Source organism: Daktulosphaira vitifoliae, unplaced genomic scaffold (genome assembly GCF_025091365.1).
Source record: "Daktulosphaira vitifoliae isolate Bord-2020 unplaced genomic scaffold, ASM2509136v1 Scaffold_4, whole genome shotgun sequence".
Lineage (NCBI taxonomy): Eukaryota > Metazoa > Arthropoda > Insecta > Hemiptera > Phylloxeridae > Daktulosphaira > Daktulosphaira vitifoliae.
In genome coordinates, this window is record NW_026099575.1 from 33,117,563 (window position 1) to 33,136,831 (window position 19,269).

The 19,269-nt window shown below is 27.3% G+C and overlaps 1 protein-coding gene across 1 annotated transcript; it reads right to left on the reverse strand.

Annotated features, from left to right (window-relative positions):
- Positions 1 to 200: 200 nt before the first annotated feature.
- LOC126904572 (J domain-containing protein) lies at positions 201 to 11,106 on the reverse strand. The gene is made up of 4 exons (XM_050683697.1): positions 10,946 to 11,106; positions 2,503 to 2,604; positions 2,320 to 2,436; positions 201 to 1,066 (listed from the first exon to the last, which is right to left on the reverse strand). Exons 1-4 carry the CDS (start codon positions 11,030 to 11,032, stop codon positions 881 to 883), a joined length of 492 nt encoding a protein of 163 aa, XP_050539654.1. The 5' UTR covers positions 11,033 to 11,106; the 3' UTR covers positions 201 to 880.
- Between the last annotated feature and the right edge of the window lie 8,163 nt (positions 11,107 to 19,269).

The window sequence follows — 19,269 nt, forward strand, 5'->3', positions numbered from 1 at the left end:
CCACACAGATTAAAAAAAATACAAATGGATGTTATATTTCCTTACTTATTTTTGTTTCTATACTTGCTAAATTTTTTCATAAAATACAATTAATAAATAAAAACAGTGACCTGGGTCAAAACATTTGAAAGAAAAACAAACGAATTTTTTACATAATTTCAATTTATTTTATTGCCATATGTAAATATAATGTCAGAAGTGACAAAATAAATCTATTTTTTGAATGTCTATATTTTCAGCCATACAAAGAAAAATAGGTATTTTTAGTTTTAATCTAAAACCTTTAAACAAAATATATACGCAATTCTACAGCTAAATAGTATTGAAATACAATTATAGACAAACAATAATTATTTGTCAAAATTATTTAGTTCTTCTATATTTAATGAATGTGTGCTTTAATGGCAATACTATCACATTGTAATGATTATTTGATTTCAATTTAAAAATTACAATCATTTAATTTTAATATAAATGTCACATGGAAAAATAAATAATTATTAAAATGACTAGAAAATAATAACAGCAAACATTTTTTTCGAAGGCCTCGTAAATTCGAAGGTTGGGTACCCAAGGTAAACAATTAAGATAAACATAAATTAAATCCCTGATTATGCCTTAAAAATAAAATTCTTTATATTAATACGTTGTAAAGTGTACACCCAAAATGTGCGAACTGCAAGATGTCGCGTGTTTCATAAATGTGTTACATGGAATGTATAATTTGTTTCACAAAAATATGAAACTTTAATTGTCAATACAGATAAGTAATTTTGACATGAGTATTAGGTGACAAAAAAATAATTTCAGTGATGTTTGGATATAACAGTGGAAAATGAAGCGATGTTTGTGTAGACATCTCAACAGTAATAACACAATTTTATATTTCATAATTGCGGAATTTGTTGATAATATCTGCGTTAGATTTTGCATCCCACTTGACATTACTGGCGCCTAAGTTCACTCCTCCTTCGGAAGCTCTTCTTGACGCTACTGACCCTGCCGACGGCCCTTCTCCACTTGGTAACATCCTGTCTTTAGTTTTCATGTTGGCCCAGTGCATTGACTGTAAAATTCAACACTATCAGAAACGCATAAAATATTATATAAATTAACAAATGATACTTTTGAAAAGTAAATTAATTTAGTGTCATATTTTGTTAACAATTGGCATGATTTTCAAGTGTTAAGGTCGTATAAATACTTTGAATGAAGTATATTTCTTAGTAATAATAGTATACTTAAAAGTATAACCGTAAGTGTACATATATAAGTACGGTACTATATTGTTTAATGGACTGGTCGAATAGAGTTTTATATTTATTAAAGGAAAATATGAATTCGAAATATTCAAAAGTTAGATGTATTCATTTGATGGGGTTTGACGTATCCAAAACAAATAAAAAAAGTGTTATCGCCAGCAGGTATTATTATATTAAATAGATTATTTTTACATATAAAGTATGACATTATTTTTTTTTCATAATACTCGAAAGGACAGTATGAAAATAGTATCGAGTTGATGTCATTGTGTTTTGAAGTATGATGTCGGGTGGGTAAAATGAGTGCATAAAAAACGGCATCGAAATAGTGTAATATGTATCGATAGAACGTAGTCTTTCAAATAGACATTGACAACTGTTCTTTGTTTCAGGATTTAGTTTATTGCTGTGCACTTTTATCGAATAGCTTATGTTATAGTAGGATTTTGTAAACGTAGCACAATACTTGCACAATGAACTTTCCTAAATGAGTTCGATATACGCGCAAATATAAATCCTATACAGCTTAAGACTTTATAAATAGATGTCATAGTATGTGACAAAATATTTGTGTAAAAACAAAAAAAAAAAAATAATTTTAGTATACTATTTATTTATAAATTATTATTAGTCTTTCATCAAAGCGGACTATGAAAATTCCTAGGGAATGTTAAGTTTTTTTTTTTTGTAATCATATTTTTTTTAAAACCTAACCATTTTCATCAATAAAAAAGTAACTTAATTTTGTTTTTCTTATTTAAAATTATTACTTATTTATTTTAGTGGAGGTGTCGAAACATAATACGGGAAGTTAAATTAATATCATTAATAGTTAATTTAGATACCCTGTAATTGATTGAAAAATTCAAATTCTATATATTTTAAACTGTATCCGAAATTTCACAGTTATTAGGATCTCAAATGTCTTTTACTGTTATTTCATTTTATTGACTTAAAGATAATTTTAGTAAAGGTATGTGCTATTATGTAAGTATCATTTTAACACGAACGATCTTTTAGAATATATATAAATGTATTACTAGTATTAAATTGGTACCTGATGAAAATGTTCTTTATTGCTCAACCAGGTCTTGTAGTTGACTGCCACGCCACTGTTTTTCCATTTGTCGTAAGTAGCTCGTTTCTCAGGATTGCAAAGCGTTTCTTTGGCTTCCTATGAACACCATAAACGTCATTTATACTGAGTGCGTCAGACTAATGCTAATGATAGTGTACTTACATTTAGTTTCTGAAATAGTTCTTCAGACTTTTTGTCACCGGCATTTTTATCTGGATGGTACTGTAGGGCCCTTACTTTAAACTCGGTGGTTATTTGCTCGACCTGATTAAAGATAAAATAATATATCATTCACTGGTGTTCAATAAGCACATCTTATAATATCACATTAATTAATGTTGTTTAAATGTATTATTTTTAATTAAAATTTTCAATTGTGCAATCGCATTATTGAATTTAAATGTTTCATCGTTAATTGTATAGAAAACTTAAAAAACATTGATAAAAAAAAATTCTTATTTCTTTAAAATTAAAGTAATTTTTTTTAAATAAAAATATCTTAATTGTTTATTAATAGCCTGAAACAAGACAAAATAATCACATTCGCAACTAATACAATGAATTCTATGACATAACTTTTAAAATGAAGAATTTAGCATAATGTTTTTTTGGATCGTGCTTTTGTAATATGTGGAGAAATATATATTTTTCAATTTAAACGTTTTTGGAACATCGTGATCTAAGTTCTTTAACGACGGAAATAAATATGCGAGTGATTTTTCTTATGATAACCTGTATTGAAACTTGGCGATGACATGTTACAATCACCATCCTATAAAGCGTTAAGCCAAATGTCAAAAACAGAAAATTCTAAAAAATAAATAAAATAGTTTTGACATAACATGTTTTACCCATATACCAAAATATTATTTAAGTTTTTGTATAATAAAACTGATACCTTTTCAAAACAATTTTTGTAATGAAACATTTTTTTGAACGACCCTTGTCAAAACAACCAAGCAATGATACATGTATACGCCATCTAGCGAAGACTTACAAGAGTTATACAAATAGTGTGAAGTAATAACTCTAATAGGCGCACACGCGGGGAAAGACCGTTTAAGGAATGAAAGTAGCTAATTAATGAAAGAAACCTTTAATTAAAAGCAAGTAAATGGGTAATTAAAGAACGGATAACACACACATACACACACACACACACACACACACACACATATATATATATATATATATATATTTATTCCAAAATTAGGTAATATAGGGCATACACCATGTTTGATATATACATATGTTTGGATAACTCATTCTAGGAAGATCATCCTAGAATAGAGAGTTGTTTGCCCATATATTATATCCAAATTCTATGTATAGCAAGGTACTGTTAAATGACAAACAATAAAATTCAACATGAGGCCAAAAATATTGAAGTCTAAAGAGCAATTGGAGTTAAAAAAGAATTTATAATTAATTAAAAATAGTTTAATAACTTAATAATGACGTTTCGTTTATTATAAGTTCCTATATTATAATGAAAACGTCTACTTTTATCAATATTTGCCTATACTTATTAGTATATTTGAGGTCTTTATTCATTGAGTTACACGTTGAAAACTGTACTATAAGATATACTAAATTATTAAATACAGTAAAGGTTAAAGGGAAATACATTTTTATAACACGTTATAATATCAAATATACCGTAAGAAAAAATTATTTAAAAAAAAAATCTAACACAGTGGGGTCGCGTTACAGTTGGGACGTGACATAAATGGGTCAAGTATAATAATATCTGACAGTGATTAAAATCACTATTATAAAAAACGCTTCGATGCAAAACCATAAATAGTGTTTAATTTTAAAAAATTGGTGGATTATTCCAAATGTTACATGATCTGCTAGTTCCTTATTAATATCCTATTTAAGATAAAGTATGTCAAATTTTAAGTAAAAAATTTTTCGAAAATTAGCGATTTTTAAATTTGTAATTTTTTTGGAGGTTTCCTCCATTTACGGGAAACAAGGGAAATTTTTTCAATTTTTGAAGGTAATTTCTTCGACTAGATACGATTTGTGATCTTTTGACGTATCGTTGAAAGAAATCCGTTCGGTGAGAGCTGAGAAAAAGTGGTAACAGACACAACAAAAAAAAAAAAAACACATCATAGTAAAACCAATACCTTCTCAGCTTCGCATTGAAGCTAAAATTTTATATCCTGATTACAAGTTTTATTATTTATAAATATAATGATAGGGTTTTATATCAGTGACATGATAACTGCATCTACAAACTGAAATTATAAATTTCTTCAACACTATTTTTTGAGAACCGTTCTTTTATAACCAAGATCAACAGTACTTTATCATACATCAAATCCATCTAGGCAAGAGTTCTCAAGGCTTTCGTTTGTCTTCCAACTATCTATTTTTAATTTAAATAAACGATTTAAGTAAATTTCGGGACTACAATCCAGCCTTTACACGGATGACACCTTATCCTATTCAACAAGCAAAACAAATGAAGTAGCTGTTAAAAACTGCAAAAAATGAGACATTTTGGAACCATGATTTATTGATTGGAAAAATACTAAATACTAACTTGTAAGTCTATCTAATTAAAACGTTAGTCATAATATTTACAAAAAAGGACTTCTTCAATATTCTAATATTTTAAAATCTAAAATACACAGAGAGCCTATCAACTGATCTTCATCAATCAAGTACTTAAGACTCCAAAACGGTCATAAACTAACCTTTTCAAATCTTGTCAAAGCAATATTAAATAAAATTATAAAACATCTACTTTACCTTGTAATCAACAATAAAATTTTTCTCCTACTCAAGACTAAGGTCTTTTACAGCTCCTTTATAGACCTTAAACATAACCAAAACCTCAATCTCAAAAATAAGGTCTTTCAAGATCAAAAATTTAAGCATCATCATTCGTAACGATCCTTACGTATCCAATAAAGCTATTAGGCATTCAGTGTCTCTTTTAACAAATATTATGAAATGGATAAAGTGAAGGCCCTCTTATAAATAAAAATTTTAGTCATCTAACTTCTACATTAAAAAATTTTCTAAAAGGAATACTTATACCTTAGCGCTTCAGAAACAGATCAATTAATTTCTTAGTTCACAACAACTAATTCAAATCGCGTCAGTCCACATTCTACGAACTGGTGAGAGACCTGATTCTCGGTACAGTAAAATGAATAAAGAAAAGTTAATATAACCATAATTCATATCATAACAACCTCATTCGAGAGAGAAATGATAAATGAAACTAGTATAATATTCGATAATCTAACCACCCCAGGCATCAGCTGATATATAACATTATGTACTTATTTAAGTACGTCAGAATCCTCAAGTAAATATTTAACTAGTTCATGTAATATAAAATGATTAAACAAAGAAAATGATTGGTCGATAACAACTTTTGAACGAATGTTTAAGAAGTTCTTAACATTTTTAAATATAGATTGGTGGTGAGATGTGATATATGTTATTTTTATGATGACGTACACTCTGCCGGCTACTCCTACCACCCAGGTATAAAAATATTCATAACTTCTAAACTATTAATTGAAAAGCTGTATATTTTCCAACCCAATTAATTTCTTAGTTTGATCCTTTTGTATTGCATAAACTAGTTAAATATGCATGTTTTCATTAAAAAGTAAAGTTGGTATATTTATAAAGGATAAGAGATAGGTTTGGTTTATTTAAAAACTATTTAATTACTCAAAAGTAGAGAAATAAATATTACTCAAGTAAAAAAAAAAATGTCTCAATTATTATTTTTTTAGAAGAAATATAATCGTTAATGATAAATAAATCACTCTGTATATATTATTTTGTTAAGTTAGCCGACTGCTACTTGCTTAAATAATCGACGGGTAACACAGTTTCCCATTGTTATTGAATAACCAGCGGCTTACTTAATTAAGTACGCCAGTCGCTACAATTTTTTTAAAGATATAAAAGTTATGTATATAATGTAAAATTTACATGTAAATTAATACAGGAATATTTTTAAGGGGGGAAATAAAATTAGATGTCTTCATTTTGTTCAAATTGAGCTCATGCATAAATGATGTTGATATTATTTTAAACCCTGTACTTAACTGTATGTAATCTTTTGAGTTATTAAATATTTTTTTCAAATATTATGTTAACTGATCATTGGAATACTATGTATCATGTTTATTTATGTTTAATATCTTTATATCATACTATTTGGTTTATTTTGACATCACTTTTTTAGTTTTTTTTTCAAATCATGATAAAGAATTTGTCAAAAATGTTGATACTTGACCATTTTTTCTGGGATTTAAGAACTTTATATTTAGTAAAATATTTGTTTTATTTTTTGACCGGTGTTAAATTAATAAATTCAATAGTCTTGAAAACACGTCAAGCGATCGTATACTCGAATTCTTTAATTATCCGCCACGTCATTTGCATTAAGGAAAAATAATTTTATGAAAAATATTTAATTGTGTAGGCAGAGATTCATTAAAAACTTTATATACCTTAGTATATTAGTAGTTAATAGGCTTTTGCAAGCCATATTAGTTAATTTTTATTAAAACTTTTATAAAAACCTTTTTGTTTTTAAATTATATAATAGCTATTTTATAAGCCTTTATGTCATTCAATTTACAAGGGTATTTACAAAACTGCTTGTAACTATAAGAAACTTGACATTTCTATAATAAAAAATGCATAAGTATTATTTAGCTATTCATAAATTTCACCATAATAATTATCGATGATAACAGTACAATAGCGAATTCAAAATGTCTGTAAATGCGCAGAATAGTTTATTTAATACCCTGAAAAATGTTAATTCTATTTTATTGTATACTCTTGTTTAGAACTTCTAATCTTCAAAGCAGAATGATTAATTTGGTATACTTTGTAATTATATGTCATAATAGGATGTATCCAGTTGTTATTAATACGTGTTATTAATTACAATGCTCATTCACGCATACTTGTAAGCGTTACATATAAAAGTTATAACTGCTCGGTACCCGGTTGATAAAAAACCTGTTTAAAACATAAGTAAACAGATTAAAATGTTTAAAATATATTGGTTATAAAATGAGCAACGCGAAAAATAAAAAATAAAATAAAACTTACAATAATTGTAAGTTTTATTTCTATTTTTGTTTTTTTCATGAACTCTAAAACTTTTATCAATAAATCGTATGACAATTGAAAAGTTGAAAGGAACAATAGAAGTCGTGTAAAGTATTACATACTACGAGTATTACTTATTTTTTATAAGAATTGAAAATCTTGTCTGAGCATTTTTCTTTTGTAGACTTTTGCACATCATTAGTTCTATTGGAATCCAGTAGGCATGTAATACATTGGATACAGTTATTATGTGTGTTAACTAGAGTATAATAAGTAATGAAAAGGATGGATTTTGTCATGTTGTGTTTCCTAAATGACCGTGTGATTCGTTGAAGATGTACCATAATTACACATCATATGTATATTTGAATTATGAATATGAATACGAATATGAGTATTACTCGATGTGTATAGTATACGCTATACACAAATATTATTAGAGTAAACTTTGAACATGTTTTGATTAAATATTTAATATAAGTTTTGTCAAAAGTTAAACTCATGCCGACGGCTGTAATATCACAAAATTTAAATTGCTAATCAGTAGAGAGCTAAAATGTTTATATAACAAAAACTATATAAAAAAAAAGGAATAATAATACAGTAAAACTATCAGGTTTTTTATAATTATTAAAAATGTGTGAATATAATTCATGAACTTGGTCGATTCAAGATTCAAGAATGTTTCATATTACATCAGAAAAATGTAATGATATTCAGTTTTAAATAATATATTTATTTACATTGACTTGTATAATAACCAAGGCCGTGGTTATTATGATTTTGTATTTTTTTATGATACTAGAAAATTTTTTTTGGACGAATTTGTGGGCAAAATTTTATCTTACATATTTTTATATACTTAAAATAAAAATTATTATTTACACATTTTTATTATAGATTAATCTGAGTACTTGTCTTTTTATTTATTAAATTTATTATTATTATAAATTTAACAAAAATGTTTAACTCGTTATAGTTAATTTTAAAGAGTTAGTGAGTAACTAACTTAACTATTAACTATATTACTTTTTAAATGTATTAAATTAAAAATAAATAATTTATGTTAATACATGTATTAATAGGTTTGTAAAAATATCATAGGCGTAACGTGGTAAAATTTTGAAGGGCTAAATATATATATTTTTTTCCTAAATTGTTTTTACTATAAGTAGAATTTCATTAAAAAGTGGTATTTAACGAAAAAAAAATATATATATTAATTAGTTGTTAAATGAATAAAAATAAAATTAAGGTAAAATCTAAATATATCTGTTAAATTAAAAAGTTTAACTTATTAATTACTTTATGACTTGCATTACTATTGGTTAATTTTTCATTATGCACTTGGTTATCCTTTTAATTTTCAAATTGATAAAGCAATTTATTAACAATATATATTGTTATTTTTATTGTAAATTTAGATTTATTTTCTTAGAATATTGGTACATTTTAGATCTAAAAATCGACAGACTTGATAATAACCAATAATGAAAAATGTTAATATTTAAAATTTTGTTAACATTTAAGCTTTGCATCTAAGTTTTATCATTAAGATCCGTCCGTGATAATTCTTAGCTTTTTATTAGACCGATTTTGTTGATATATGCATCAAAAAAACCCGAATTTAATCTAATTAAACCCATTGGTGTCAAAAATTAAAAACAAAACAACTCAAAATGATCATATAAAATTGCGTTTTCAAAAATTGTTCTGCATTTTTAAACTGCCTTATGTTTTTTTCAAAAACACTGATTGTAACAAAACTTTAGTAGAGTGTAAAAGAGATAATAATCTGTTATTTGGTATGGTTATAATAAAACTTTAATTAATAACCTAAGTACAAGAAGGGTTTAAAAGAGACTAACCACGCATGTAAAACAATTTATTTCAACTCAATTTATAAAAATGTTCCTGAACATATTAACATAACACAAGTTTTTTAAGGGTATTTTATAATGAAAAATAGAAAAACTCTCATATTACAAGTATAAAATTATTGTGAAATTCAGATTTAGATTTGAATCAAAGCGTAAATACGCTTCAACATCATTGTCATAAAGTTATGATAGTGATGTTGATCACTGTAAGATATCATTTATACTTGTCCCAACAATGCCACGACACTATTGTGCTGGGTTCTTTTAATTGATTAATTCAGTTCAGAAGTTTACAAGAGATATTATGGAACATGATTTCATCATGTGATATCTTGATTTAATGATGTACTCTACAACAGCGACTAGCGGTTAACGATGTTTTGAGTACTCGTCTATTAAAAAACATATTACATTCTTAGTAAATGGTTTTGACTTGTATTGTAAAATACATTTATAATCTCTATGTGCTCAAACGTTGAATATTTTTTTTAGTACAGTGACTTTTTAAAAAGTCGAACGTTTCACAGCTTACTATTATGGTGGGGTGGGGTACACGCGGAGTATGTTTCACGTATAGATAACTCAATCGATTCTTCCTATTGGAATGACTGGTGGCATTTTATTAAATTATTTTACCTAATACGAGAATACAATCTGACAACGTCATGTAATGATGAAAAATCGTTACACTGGTGCTATTCGCCGGCACACTACGACAGGTGAGCGGGCGGACGATGAAGTCCAAACACAATTTATATTAAAACCTTTCGTCGATCGAACTAGACTGTCGACTGATTTAGCCGCTCTGCAATAAACGGTATGAACACAAAACACACGGGAGCCCGTACTCAACACGTCGTTACCATTATTGTGTAATTATAATAATGGTGTTTTTGGGTTTGATTACGAAGTGGACGGGAGTGTGGGCAAATTGTTCGAAACCGGCCGCCATCAGGTTCGACCGCAGTTACGTTCACCTGCGAGTTGCTTAAATGCATTCAATACCGTTGCGCAATAACAACGACATTGAAACGTTTTGTCCTCGTGGAAAACTCTGGTCGTTTTGGTTTCAACAGCTTTGTTTATGATGACAAAGGGTTTAATATATAAACCGCATCCAATCGGGACATAATATCTAAAATTATTTTTTTCTAGTCGGCACTCCAGTAAATACACAACGGCCGGGTAGACCATTAAAAATTTATCGAGTTATAAAGGTGCAATACGGTTGGTCATTTTGCCAGAGTTTCTCCAATCACGTTCAGACGTGGGTGTTGGCAAGTCTAATCATTTCAGTCGAACAATATACCCAGGTTGGAATTCGTAAAGTTTTCTCAGGGACGGGTTAATGAATGATAATGTATGCAATCTCTTGCTTACCGTCGCAGGCGCATAGATTTATTAATATTAATGCGTCATTGTTTTAAGTGCACTTCCGAATAACCTTAAATAATAAACGGTAAATCAAGAGATTTCCGATCGGTAAATTGTCTAGCAAAAATAAACACGATTGCCTCAATTATAACCCGGCCGGATGATAGAGGAGCCTTACGGACAACTAGTAAAAACGATACTGTTCGAAGCTACAAAAATGATGATTACATTCAATTACTTACTGTGGACGTCTGGTCGCATCCCAACAGGGCGTAATAATCGTCATGGGCCGACTTGTCGTAAGACAGGATCTCGGAGACGGTCGTCATGTCGTCGTGTCGCCGCACACCCTCTCGGAACAGTGCGCGTGACTCACTGACCCAGATCGTCGCTGCCGTGTGGCTGTGTGCGTTCCACGAGCAATAGCTTTCTCGTTCGCTCTCGCCGTCGCTCCCCTCTCACAATACTCCCGCTTATTCACCGCCTAGCCGTAGCGGCGCGCTTGGTTTACTCAGTGACGTCCGACCTTACCTCCGTCCGTGCCCCTTTCACTGCATCGAAAATTGCTTATCGCTTTCGTTTAACGGGATTATGTTTTTCTCCCGACCACCGTACCCTTGTCTTATCGCTCCGGTCTGTTGTCCACCTACGCCTGTATGTGATGCGTTCATTGTTATTCGCTTAAATTTCCGGTGCGTGTTTCAGAAACGGTGGCTGGAAACGGCGAGTACGGTGAGACGACAATATATATATAAATCAGAGACCGATATTATTGCAGTACACAGTAGGAGACTTGAAACGGCTTGAACCGATGTCGCGGCTATGATCGTTAAAGGCAGCAACACGTACCCTGCCGTTTTCAGACAAGTATCCGTTGCTCCTATTCCCTCTCCCTCTCCGTCTTTTTTATCTTACTGATCTGTCGGTGTACGTCACAGTTGTGCGAATCCACTGAAACGTTTTTGACGTAAGTCCTCGCACGCCTTTTTTATCCCGATAATATAAACCGGCCCAACACACGATTGTATATTTTATACCAAACGTCCACATTACTTATAAATCAAAATTGAAAAAAAATAACAAAACGTCGTGGTCGCGGAGGAGGTGAAGAAAACACCGAAAACACTTAAAAGCCAACATTCTTGATGAAAAAATAACGTTCGACATCCGTACCACTAAGTTTGTGACGGAATAGGTAACTGTGAGTTCTGAGAAAGTCATCAGAGATGAATGTGTACTCTGGAAGATCGTGACACTATGGTAACTTTTAATGGCATAAAACATAATCGGCGGCTAATTTTGTGTGAGATTACAATTTCCAATGTAAAATTGATGTGTTCACATCCGGTTTTGGTATTAATTTTCGTGGAAAAAGTCTAATTCTATAGACCTTCTTCCCCAGTCAAGTGTTTTTTAACCCATTTAAATTCACAATTATTTTTTGAACAAATGAAAACTGATCTTATTCGGCCGACAAAGTATATGTAAAAACTTTCATTTATCATCCTGTCCAGGGGCACGTTTCGTTAGAAGATTTTAGGGTTCAACTTTCAGCCTTTGGTCAAAAAATTTTACATTTAAATGATGGAGTTAGTGTCCTACTAAACAATGGGTTCTTTTATTACACGAGATACATTTTGCTTGAAATAGCAAAACACAAAAGTTGAAAAATTGTAGAAAAAATAAAATGAATGTTACCTTGAGCATTCTTGGAAACATTAAATGTGACGTATTTTTATCTTTTGATTTAATCATATAAAATGTAGCACTCCGTAGTTTTATAGGTTATTTTTATTATTTTTCAACTCGATTTTTCTGATTTTTTTTTTTTAATAAATTTCATAATCTTTTTGACGGGTTTTAAACTCTGGAGAATTCCTTATGTTACGCTATTGTTACTTTTTTCATTAAATTGGTTTTTTAATACTAAAATACTACATTTGAAAAATTCAATTTGAATTAATTTTGTGTAAATGTCATACAACAGGCAAGAAAACATTTATAAATTATGTATGCAATTGGTTTATATTTTAGTACAATTTAGTTCATTCAATTATTTTTTTACAGTTTACATAATAATTCGCACAGAAATGTTGGATTGTATTTTCATCGTAATTTTATAGATAGAAATATAAAAAACTATGCTCCTCAAATACAATCGTTTTTAAGATTTAATTTAAATTTAAAGTAAACTCTAACAATCGGATACTCAATTGAATTTTTCTTTTATTGCTCAATTATTTTTTCAAACTGATCGACATCAAATTCGATTTAGAAAAAACATTATACAATTACGACGTTCAACAACAACACTAGCACTTATTAATCAATTATAATTTTTTTTTTATAAGAAAAACTAGACAAGTATAAGTTTGCTATCGAGACAACGATGTTATAGATTTATTTATTTACTGTGTAATATATTAGCGAAATATGTAATATGCAAATGCATAAAGTTAGTTGCATGTATTGTAAAAAATAAACAATAAAATTAAATTATAACATTAGTTTTAGTCCATATATGGTTAATTATTTTTAGAATTTCATATAGTAAACTCTAAAATAATATTTCTGGCTTAGCATCTATTCGTCATAAAACTGTTAGGATTGAAGTTCATTGACTTTTTGAATTTTATTTTAAATTTTGTATTCTTGAATCATTATTTCAAAAAACACAAGAAATTTGATTTGTATATTAAAGATAAAATACTTATTTGTTAAACTGTATGAATTGTTTTACGAATTAAAAAGAAATTTAAAAACACGATATGTATAATTTCTTTTTAATTCATTAAAAAAACATTATTATTTGAGAAATAAAATTACTAAATATAATGGAAAACTAACTGTTGTTGTCCTTGAAAATGAATTAAACAAGGGTTTTAAAAGTTACGAAATAACACATATTTTTTTAATGATTTGTATGTGTTTATATTCTTAATTCGGAGATAATATTTCTTAGTAATAACAATTGTATAGGCATGTTTCACTTTTAATGGCATAATTGTGATACAACCAAAATTTTTAATATTTTGAGTTAATATCTTGCTTTAATGGCGTTGCGCATTTAGATCGGATGACTAATTTTAAGTCTGAATAATTAAATTACAAATGTTTGTCACTAGTATTATTAAATAATAATAATAATAGAATAATTAAATTACAAATGTTTGTCATTATATACAGTTTTTTTTCTAGAGTTATAGTAATATTTAATATTTGAATTTTTTAATGTACACGTGTAAACTCTTAAATATTTCAGTATCTCTTATTTTTACATATTCTTCAAACAGCTTGCAATGTTTTATAGTTCATTTATAAAACTTTTATATTCATTAAGAACTCAAAAGATACCTTATTATGACTATGTAAAATTGCTATTGTGATTTAGTAAATTATTCTATTGAATAGTTTAAGTTGAGCGCACATTTTATATTTATTTTCGCTCTAGTTCAATTTATTTCTAATATTACATTTTTTGTTTTTTTTTTGTACTCCTTGACTTACATTTTGACATCAGTAATATACTGTTTTAATTTTTTATTATTAATGTTATTATTATTTTTCAATTATTCTCGTACTTTTGTTATGGTTTATTTAAAATTAATTTTATAGTTTTTATACTAGTGATTTATGTAGTATGTATACAACAACGAATTTATATTTTAAACTAGAAAAACACTTTACATTTATTTTTATATAATATAATCAATTACTTTAATATAGTAGGTAGTTATTAAATTTACATTTATTTTTCAATTGCCTTGCTATGTGTATAAGTAAACAAATTAATTATCTAACAAAGACAATGATCTAAATTTAAATTAAGTAGCTATAACACAAATTATCATGAACAATTTTTTGAATCTATTAAGCTCAATCGTATCTATGATACTTTTAAAATTAATTATTTTTAATTTGCTTATAAGTGTAAGAAAAAATTATATCTCATTACTAATTTCTATTTAAATAAAAAATTAAATTATTGTAAAAAAAAAAACAATAGTATTTAAATATGCAGTATGATTTTCCATTACTATAAAAGTATTATAGATAAATAATTTTCATACTAATATTATAGAATATAATTACAAATGTATAAAAAATACATTCTTTGTATGATTAATACAAAATAAGCTTAAAACAAAGTGTCACCTACTTTAAGAGGCATTTAAGAGAATACTTAAGTTACACTTGTAGCCATAAGTATATAAGGCGATTTTTTCAGTAATCCATGTTACCTAGAATGATTTTGCGGATGCTGTTCTGCAAGTAATAAACCATAAGCTAATATATTGGTAGGTAAATATAAAGAACACTTTATCCGTGAATCGTCTATTATCTTTGTCTAAAGCACAACCACTCTTTAGGATATTAAGCTTGGAAAGTAGGAAACTATTTAACGTTCAATTACCTTTTAAAGACCTCGTGTAGACTCTTTGATTAGTCTCTTATTTACGAATAAATAGAAAACTTTATATTAAATTCTTGTAAGTGCATTTTTAATAGACGATATCCTGTACAACGCCCATTTGTAATGTCAATGTATTGAAAACGAGGGTAAAATGTAATCAATTAGTAACATTGATAATTTAATATGAATCAAAAATATAAGTTAATGTGACAGAATGGCAAAAATGTTGACACATTATAGAAGTTTACTTATTGAATTAGTTTTCGAACTAAAGTAAAAGAATCAAGTTTTATCCTTTTTTTCATTAAACGAAGTTATGCATATCTATTCTATCAAAATGTTAAGTTAAGGGAAACTTAAATTTCTTGATTTTTAAAAATTAAAATAGTATGCTAGTCGAAATGAAGAAAGTCTATTTTTATCAACCTTGACATTTTATACATTAAAAATAATGACAGTCAAGAACTAATTTCAATTTTATTTATTAAATTCCAGTAGATAAATTATTAGATTAGCTTTAATGTACAATATTGATCAAAAAGATTAAATGTCATGCCACAGCCATATAACAATTTGAATACAGAAAAACGACTGTATGAATTTTCCGAAAAATACAACTTTTGTAATTATCACTCCGGGTATAAACTCTAGAAAATTAATTAATAGCTTAATGGATATTATTAAATACCTTTTAATTTTCTAAAATATTTGTGAGTATATACTTAATGTATGTTAGAAAATTTGAAAACCGTTTATAACATTTTTAAAACTTTTAAATAGAGTCCCGGATTTATATGTATTTATAAATTTTGCTTAAGTTATTTTAAAATGATCCAAGTTTGTGCAATTTTTTTGTTGAAATATACTAGAGCGAAGAAATATTTTTCGTTTTAGGGAGGGGATAAATCCCTATTAATCGTACCAGTACATTAACCCCAGTTAGATCACATTAATAAGTTTTATAGCCTATTAATACAAATTTGTACTGGTTGTAGTATGTGTTTGGAATAAATTGATCAAATTCATAAATGCATATAAAGCCGGACTCCAGTTCTAAGAACTAAAATACGAATTTTGCTGTTTAGTTTCTTGTTAGAATTACATTGGCTAGTAGAAAAATATGTTCTTCTATTGTAGTGGGTGTTTTCAGAGCTTTATGAACATATTATGAAAAACAGATTTTCACAATTCTATCACTCAACTCAACCAGTGTTTAATCCAATTTGTCTTAATTATTATTTTCAAGTTAAATGCTTAGTTTTTTGTCAATCAATACAAAGTATAAAATATTGGATAAATTTTTCATTTAAATAAATTTGCATTATAAAATTATGATATTTAAATAAATTGTCATAATTATTACACAAAATTTTCAGTAAGTAAGGAAACAGGTCAATTGTTATAAACAACATGAACAATAGAAACTCGTTTCCTTACTTACTGATCAGCCCATATACCTATCAAACTTTAATTAGTAACTAAAACTTTGATAGTAAAGAATTTTCCTGCCAACTGTAATAGTCTACATATTAATTATCATTATCATATAATTGAGAACTTTTAAGCAATATTTAATTTAGATTTTTTTCTAAGCATTAGTGCAACCAGAAAAACGTGCTTTTGTCATATTTTCATAATATTACGAAAAAAAAGCATTCATATTTTATGATAATTCTAATCATTGGCCGAGGTTTTTTTTATGTGTGGTGTTGAAAACGTTGTGTACTAACGAACATTTTTGTTTTATTTATAACTCGAGAATAAATTGTTGTTCAATCTTATCATTTAAAAAAGAGTAGATAATCCTTGTATATAACAAATTTTTTTTAATTAAGTCTGTAACTGTAATTAAATCTCAAATATGCCCATACTTTTTGTATATTAATGCGACGGGTGATGATTGATTGACTCAAGCTTTACGTGATTCAAATATCTTCATCTAAAACCTATGATAATATCTAATCGATATTATCATATCTTTTCTGTTTTATTATAAAAATAAATCTGAAATAAGAAGCAACCTAAGACTTTCTGGGATTTATAAATATAGCAAAATATATATAAATACCTTGTAACAACTACAAAGATAAGGTTTTTTTTATATAAATCTAACATAAGAATATTGACTTAAAAGACCAAAGAAAATATGAAATAAAAATTAAAGCGAACATATTTATATGTTACATTTTAAAATTATTCTATAAAGAGTCTTTTTATTCCTGGAACAGTTTTCATTCTGAAATTATTTTTTGGAGGTAACCTATGAGTTATCAAGAAAATGCAATGAATTTTTTTTAAATACCTATAGAATTGATTAAGGGAATTTCGGGCAAAGTGAATAATAATATTTAAAAATCTAAATGTCATGAATGAGTTTTGCAAATATAAATTGAAAATACAATGTAATATTACGCTGGGCTACCATTTAATTAGCAGACGAATTTAATAATATCGCAATAATCATCATTTAAAAATTTGTTTTGTAAAATTATTCAATGATTTTCAATTATTTTTTTCTGAAACAATTGATATTTTCACATTTAAAGAACATAAAAGTACCTAGTTTTACAGTTGTTGACTTTATATATACAATTATCTATATGCAATTGTTTAACTGTGATTATATTTATAATCAGACCCATATTTCACTAGAAACAATTGCCAATGGTGGGCTTTAACTAGTTAAAAAGTTAATTTCTTTTAACTTAAATTTCCAATTTATCTTTAATCTTAGCTATTTTGTTTTTTATTATTTAAAAAAAATAAATAAGGAGGAATTTAGGATTTTTTTAGATGAATAAGAAACAATTTTGTTTACATTTATTTAATTATGATTGATTAACTTCCTTGAAATATTCATTTTTTTAATAAAAAGTCAATATACTCATTTAATTGATTTATATGGGTAAATCTAATAATAAATTTATGATTTTCTTTTTTTTTTTTAATTAATTAGGAAGTTATTGAAAAATAAGATTTTTGTCCAAAAAGTATCAAATGTTTGGACAGTGGCGTACACAGAAATTAAATTTTGGGGGGTTTTTTTGAAATTTAAAGAAAGTTAGATGTGATACTGCCCATATTGTTCGCTCACAAAAATTCCTGTTTACGTTTACTTTATTGTGGAAATATTTATAGTATGAAATGATTTTTTTTATTGTACTTACTTATTGTTTATCGTCCAAAATTGACGCTTAGCTTATAAATGTTGGTGTGTTTCAACCCCCCCCCCTTGCGTATGCCAGTGGTTTGGTAACCAAAAAACATACAAAAAAATAAAAAAACCCATCGCAGGGGGGTCGCGGCACAGTGGTGACGTGGCATAGTTGGATCAAGTATTATGATATCTGACAGTGATTAAAATCACTATCAAAAAAAACCCTTCGATGCAAATCTTTAGATACTGTTTAATTTTAAAAAATTGGTGGATTATTCCAAAAGCTTCATAAACTGCTAGTTCCTTATTAATATCCTGATTAAGATAAAGTATGTCGAATGAAAAAGGGATTATTAAAAAATAGTATTTCCCATAAAAAAATTATATTGATCAATACACTTTTCAATAAGTTATAGCATTATAAAGTTAAAAATGTAAAAAACAAAATCGAAAATTTTCACACAAAATTAGCATTCGGTAGCCATTTTCACCCTGAAGATAAAATAAAGTCCGAAATTTTTTTTTTTCATTATAAATTATATTACATTAGCTTTAATTTAAGATATATATAAAAGTGTCAGACCTTCCGGAACACTTTCAAAAGTTAAGTTGAAAAAATTATTTTTTTGTAAAAAAGTTGTCATTTTAAATCCCCCCCTGTGGGCAAGTAAAAAGTCAGATTTATAAAAAAAATATACCAAATGATAGGTAATGACATCATGCATCTATATAAAAAAAATTATATTGATATGTTAATTTTTGAAAAAGTTGCGGCACATTTTATTAAAAAAAATTGAAAAAATTTCGAAAATTAGCGATTTTTAAATTTTTAATTTTTTTGGAGGTTTCCCCCATTTACGGGGAACGAGGGAATTTTTTTCAATTTTTGAGAGTAATGTCTTCGACTAGATACGATTTGTGATCTTTTGACGTATCATTGAAAGAAATCGGTTCGGTGAGAGCTGAGAAAAAGTGGTAACAGACACAAAAAAAAA

Coding starts and splice junctions, on each gene's coding strand:
- LOC126904572 (XM_050683697.1), bottom strand. CDS start 11,032: ATGACGACCGTCTCCGAGATCCTGTCTTACGACAAGTCGGCCCATGAC. Junction 2,437..2,502: donor AACTATTTCAGAAACTAAAT/GTAAGTACACTA, acceptor TGGTGTTCATAG/GAAGCCAAAGAAACGCTTTG. Junction 1,067..2,319: donor ATAAAGAACATTTTCATCAG/GTACCAATTTAA, acceptor TGAATTTTACAG/TCAATGCACTGGGCCAACAT.